Below are 6300 nucleotides of genomic sequence, written 5' to 3'. Positions count from 1 at the left end.
TTTTCATCAGAGTGGATCTTTAAGGTCTGAAGTCACAGACACATTCACATCAGTGTCTTGCTCGAGGGCACTTCAATGCAGAGGCATCTAAACATGCACTTCCTTACAGTGGTCAGCTTTACCCCTACCCCAGAGGATCTATAGGTTTTTCTTTTATATTTTGGAAGTGAAGCAGCTATTCAAATATCAGCTATTTTTTGTTTTCTTGACATTTATCCAAAGCTGGCAAAAATGTTCTTTTACAATAAAAGAAACCTGTACACAAATTTATAGTTTACTTTTATTTAACATCAATCGTTTGGAATATTGACACTAAGACGCAATAGAAAAATGAACAAAACCACAAAAAAGTGGATTTTAAAGACAAAAAGTTATTTTTTCAGCAATACACACTGCTCTGCAGAGAAAGCAAGTTTTGATTGTCATCCATAATACTGCTGTTCACTTTTTCACCCGGTAACTCATCCAGTGAACTGAGGTTCTTAACCGAGGCAGGGACGATCAATTGGAAATTGTCCTCTAAAAGAATGGTGTTTTGTTTGTCTTATTATTTTTAAGGTACTTGGCTAAGAAAAAGTTAGAAAAAAACAACACTTTTTTTGTAAGACATCTAAGATGCTTTAGGTCACAGCAATACTTCCTCTGAGATGAGTCATGACACACATCCAGCACTGGTGTATACAAGAGTCCTTTAGTGGCTTCTGCATGCCTTTTATATATATACACTTCTAATAAAAACACAAGTATATTACGTGTTTGTTTTTTTTTACAAATGGACATATGTTCAGTGGAATCTCAAATGCGTCACATAAGCTTTCTTGGCATACTGCCTCCACTGAATAAATAATGCAAGGTTACTGCAGTTAGGTTTTTGTCACACCTTGCTCTCTGTGCTCTCTGGAGTTTAAAACAGAAACAACCAACAAAGGCAGAACATCCAAATATGCCACACTTTCAGAGCAGGAAAGTATACAGTTAACGTCTAGGTAAAAAGAAAATTCGGAACAAAGTTTAAAGAGGACAGTTATCTGTCCCATTTAGAAGAAATCACTAACACTTCTATGTTGTCTAACTGAAAGGCACAATGAGTCACATTTTGTACTTTCTGAAAAAGGCGCTTCTAGACTAAAAAAGAGTCAATGCAGACACAGAATGTACATATAAAAGATTTGAGGATTGAAGATGGGCACTTAAGAAGTTTTCCACAAGAAATACCCTGAGTTCATACGTTATGAGAGCTAACTGCACTCTCAACCATTCTTGACCACAATGGAACAGACATTTTTAAAGGAGATTGAGCTGTTGTGCGCATACTGCAGATTTATCGGGGTGTTAGAAGGTCTCACTTGATTACCCTAGCTTTAGATGCTTGCATACATTTTTAATACAAATAATGGATTTACAAACTGAACTAAATGGCAGCTTTAGGCCACAAGGACACTCGTCAGTCTACATATACACCAATATTTTACAGTTTATTTTCTTCTACAGCCATTTCTGGTAACTACTAACATGAATAAGAGAGTACTTTTTCAAAGAATCCTAATCATTTGACAAAGTTGAAGGTCATTGTCTCAGAGATCAGGTAGTTTGTGCCACAGCTCTAAGAGTCAGCAGCTTTTGGATCAAGCTGTTGAGACCATCCTTATTTGTTGACACAATGCACAAGTGTTTGAAAAAGAAAGCTTGAAGCAGCTCAAGTGCCTTGTTTGCTGGGAACTGGCAGCTCCCTCTCAGAACTGATGCTGGTGGAGGTGGTCTCCTTCCGGCTGTCTCTTGACTTCATCTCGGATGTGGGAGAGGAGGATGTTGTGCACTCTTCCCATGTCCGCAGGGGCAGGACTCGGGAAGCCAGGCTAGGAAGGTGAGGGTGAGCACCGGAGCGTCCCTCTGTCGTGGTATAGCAGCTCTCCATGCCAGAGCTCTGGTTTGGACGACTCTGCTTGCAGAGCAGCCCACAGAGCAAAGCAATGAATTCTTTCCGCACGCTGCGGTGCATGTAGCCATAAATGTATGGGTGCAGGCAGCACTGTAAAAAGAAGAGCACAAGGGCGAGGGAGGATAACCACGGGGGCACCGCTGCTTTGCTCACCATAGATATTGTATTCAAAATGCTATAAGGACCCATGCTTAAGATGTAGGAGGCCATGATGACGAAAACAACACGAGCTGCCTTGCAGTGGTAGTGAAAACGCCTGTGTCTGATTCGAATAGGGTGTCTTCTGGCAGCGTAGGGGCCTTCGGGTGAGCAGGACTGCTGAGGGTTTGAGGATTCCTGAGGACTGCTAGATCCCTGGAAGTCTTGTTGGAAGGGTTGGGTGTAGGACTGTGTCTGTATGGGGTGGACGAGAGCGTTCTGTCTCCGGGCCGCTCTGAACACCATCCAGTAGCATCCAAGCATGATGAGCACGGGTAACCAGAAAGAAAACATAGAGACTAGGGCAGAGTAGGTCAAACTCGAGGACCAGACTACTGTGCAGACTTTGTGGCGCAGGTCAAAGTCAATGGCCCCCCAGCCGTACAGTGGGGGTGTGCTCTGCAGGAAACTGAGCACCCATGTGCAGATGATCAGATTGGTGCCCAAATGAGGGGTCATCCGAGTGGGATAAGACAGAGGGTGGATGATGGCCAGATAGCGATCCACAGAGACAACTATGATGGTGTTGACTCCAGCAAACGCAAAGAGGTGCATTAGCACCACAAGAGCGTGGCACAGCCGCGCATCCAGGGGCCAAACACCTGGCATGGAGGCGGCAATTGCAAAGGGCATGACTAACACGGTCTGCAGGAGATCTGCCAGGAGGAGGTTGAGAACAAAGCGGTTGGCGACATGGAGGAGCTGCGGCTTCCTGTGGAACACCATGAGCACGACCACATTTCCAAACAATGACAAGCACACGATCAGAGATATGAGCACCATCTTCACCACGCTGGCCACAGTGCAAGACCAGTGGCTTCTTAAATCCTGGTCCCCGTAATGATCCGTTAGATTTGTACCCATCCCAGGTACCTGGTAACTTGACATTGTACACCTGGCATTCAGCAGTATCAATACTGATCACTGGCAGGTTAGTCCCATTGTGGCTTTGAAGGGGAAAACCTTTCCTTTCGGGGTGGGAGAACCATAGTCGGTGGATTTCAGGTGCAGATGTCAGCAGGCACCCCTAAACCGTCCGAGAGTCTCATCCGCAGGGCGGTGAAGGAAATCGGTGCTCCGCGCCTCGTCATGATCAGTGATTAATCCCAGCGAGCAGGCCCTCCTCCAACAGCCCCCATGGCATCTGCGGATGAAAACCCGCCTCTCTGTGGAGACCCGCAGCTTCGACAGCTGATGTCCGCCCGGTCGCTAAGCTGTCCCCGCCGCGGGCCTGTAATACCTGCGAGTGATCAGGGATGCGATCACTCGTGCGGTGATGCTGCCTCCGCGGCAGCGGCGCCGCGCGTCTTCACGCAGCGGGGGTCTCTCATCCAGACGAGCAGGTTCCTCCGTCGCTGCTCTTTCGGGGCGGATCCGCTATTTATTATGTTATCGGCTCTCATTCCTCTTCAACAGTCTACTTACGGTCTTTCGAGGTGTCAAAAGAAGAGGAGAGAGAAGGGGGGAGGAAAGAAGAAAAAACAAGGACACCAGCAGAACAGAAGTCTCCCCCGCCGCTGGAGCTCATTCCAGACCCCCTCCTCACCCGTTTCCCCCTGTTGTTATGGACGTTTCAGTATGCCTGATTGAAGATTTACTATAGAAACACAAAGATTTTTCTAAAAATAAAACACATTAAGCCGGATGGTGGGGGTGAAATGACTTTAAGGGGGGCATTTTTGCATCTGTGCTGTTTTTTTAGGGTGTCAATTACCTGTCATGGAAGCCATGGCTGTGATGCAAGGATCTCCTCCTCGCTCACAGCTTCTGCTTGGCCCACTGATGAGGAGAGAATCAGCATCTTTGAAGCCAAGTTCTGAATACATGGTGGAAAAATTTTCACAGCTCATCTCCACCTTATGGCATTTTCTAAAAAGCAAACAACACTGTTGCACAAGCTAGAGTCTGAGTCCTGATTCACACCATGCAGAAATCACATTTGCTGTCATAAGCACAACTTGCCTTTTTTTAAATCCCTGCCTACAAAACATGGCATACAAACAAAAATGTAATGTTTAAAGTCAATGAAATGCTACTAAGTGGGATACATTAACTAAAAAAGAAAAAGAAAAAAAGCAGGTGTCCCAAAAAGTGTTTTTTTTTTGCAATGAAAAATCAATATTTTACAAGTTGTATATACTTCTTTCTTGAAAGTACAAATACCTTACCCTCAAGAATCTCTCACAATAGTAAAGGATTGTGTGACTGGACAATATAGCGTATATATATATCCTCACCAGCCGCTTTACACATTGGGTTGGACCCCCTTTGGCTTTCAGCATTTTCTTAATCCTTTGTGGCATAGTTTCAACCAGATACTGAAAACAGTCAGTTTGGTCCATACTTACATGACAGCATCACACAGCTGCAGATTTGTCGGTTGCACATCCATGATGCCAATCTCCCGTTCCACCACATCCCAAAGATGCTCTGTTGGGATGAGATCTGGTGACTGTGGAGGTCATTTGAGTCCAGTGAACTCATTGTCATGTTCAAGAAACTAGTCTGAGTTGATTCCAGCTTCATGACATGGTGGCTTATCCTGCTGGAAGCAACCATCAGGAGATGGTACACTGTGGTTGTAAAAGGATGGACATGGTCAGAAACAATACTCAGGTAGGCTGTGGCAGTGTTACTATTTTAATTGGCAAGAAAATATCCCCACACAATGACAGCACCACCACCAGCCTGAACCTTTGGTACAAGGCAGGATGGATCCATTCTTTCATGTCGTTGACGCCAAATTCTGACCCTACCATCCAAATGTGGGAACAGATATTGAGACTCATAAGACCAGACAACGTTTTTCCAGTCTTCTATTGACCAGTTTTGGTGAGCTTGTGCAAATTCTATAGCCTCAGTTTACTGTTCTTAGTTCAAACAGATGGCCCTTAGTGTGGATAGAGTGATGTTTTTCTGCACACCTCGGTCTCAATGAGTGAACACTTGAGACCATCCTGTCTGGTACCAACAACCATACCACGTTCAAAGCCATTTAAATCACCTTTCTTCACCATTTTGATGCTCGGTTTGAAGCGCAGCAGATCGTCTTGACCATGTTTACATGCCTAAATGGGTTGGGTTGCTGCAATGTGATTGGCCAATTTAGGAATTTGTCTTGACAAGCAGTTGGACAGGTGTGCCTAATAAAGTGGCCAGTTAATGAAGAATAAATCATAATGCAATTAATGTAATAATCATGGCTTGGACCTTTCTGTGTGGAGTTTAGATGTTCTCCCTGTGCCTGCCTGGGTTTTCTCCCCACGCTACAGCTTCCTCCCACACCCCAAAAATATGTATTGTAGGTCAGTTGGTCACTAAATTGTCCCAAGTGTGAATGAGAGTGTGTGTTATTGTACGACTGTAATGGACCCATGTAGGGTGTACCCTGCCTTTGACCAACAGTGAGTGGGATAGGCTCCAGCAACCCCATTAGCCTGAAAGGGAATTCAGCACGTTCCGAACATGGATGGATGGATGGAAACCTCCAGACTGTGCTTGTTAAAGATATATCACTAAACATGTTTGCAAATAATTAGATGGAATTTTACATTTAATATTGCTGAATATTGCTGAATCCATCCATCTTCCAAACCTGCTTGATCTCTCTCTGGGTCACAAGGCTGCTGGAGCCTATCCGAGCCACTGCAGGGCAAAGGTGGTATAGACTCTGGATAGGTCACCAGTCCATTGCAAGGGTACTTTGTGTACAGTCAGAGAAGAATCCGTAATCAAAGACTGATTTTTACATTGCAGCAACAGCAAACCGAAATGAGACATAAGACACACACAGCCTTCAGGAATGGGCTTTGATGTATGCTAGGAAACTTGGTGCTCCATGATAGAATGTGAAGAACATTCTTATCTTGTCATAGTATTCTAGCACAGGTATAAAAGTGACTGCAACAGGGATCTTTTTATCCTCAAAGAAACAAAATGATTGGAGTCTGGGTCATAAACCTATTTTGACTCTAGCCTTGCATCAAAAAGAGGGATTGGGACTCAAGTAAACACCAAATAAGAATAAAATATATGTGTATTTTTATTTGACCAGAATTTTGCATAAAAGCTGCAGTGTTTTGCACAAATGGGATTTTATAAAGCTTTTGCTCTTTTAAATCACTCTTGCTGCTACAGCTTTCTTTTTTTTTTTAATGTTTAGG

General features: G+C 44.2%; 1 protein-coding gene across 1 annotated transcript; it reads right to left on the bottom strand.

The window, feature by feature from the left end:
• Positions 1-266: 266 nt before the first annotated feature.
• gpr101 (G protein-coupled receptor 101) lies at positions 267-4204 on the bottom strand. Its single transcript, XM_004073192.5, has one exon. It carries the CDS (start codon positions 3023-3025, stop codon positions 1697-1699), a length of 1329 nt encoding a protein of 442 aa, XP_004073240.1. The 5' UTR covers positions 3026-4204; the 3' UTR covers positions 267-1696.
• Between the last annotated feature and the right edge of the window lie 2096 nt (positions 4205-6300).

Source organism: Oryzias latipes, chromosome 10 (genome assembly GCF_053564925.1).
Source record: "Oryzias latipes strain Hd-rR chromosome 10, Olatipes_Hd-rR_3.1".
Lineage (NCBI taxonomy): Eukaryota > Metazoa > Chordata > Actinopteri > Beloniformes > Adrianichthyidae > Oryzias > Oryzias latipes.
Note: the sequence above shows the minus strand (reverse complement) of the source record. Positions and strands in the feature narration are given on the sequence as shown.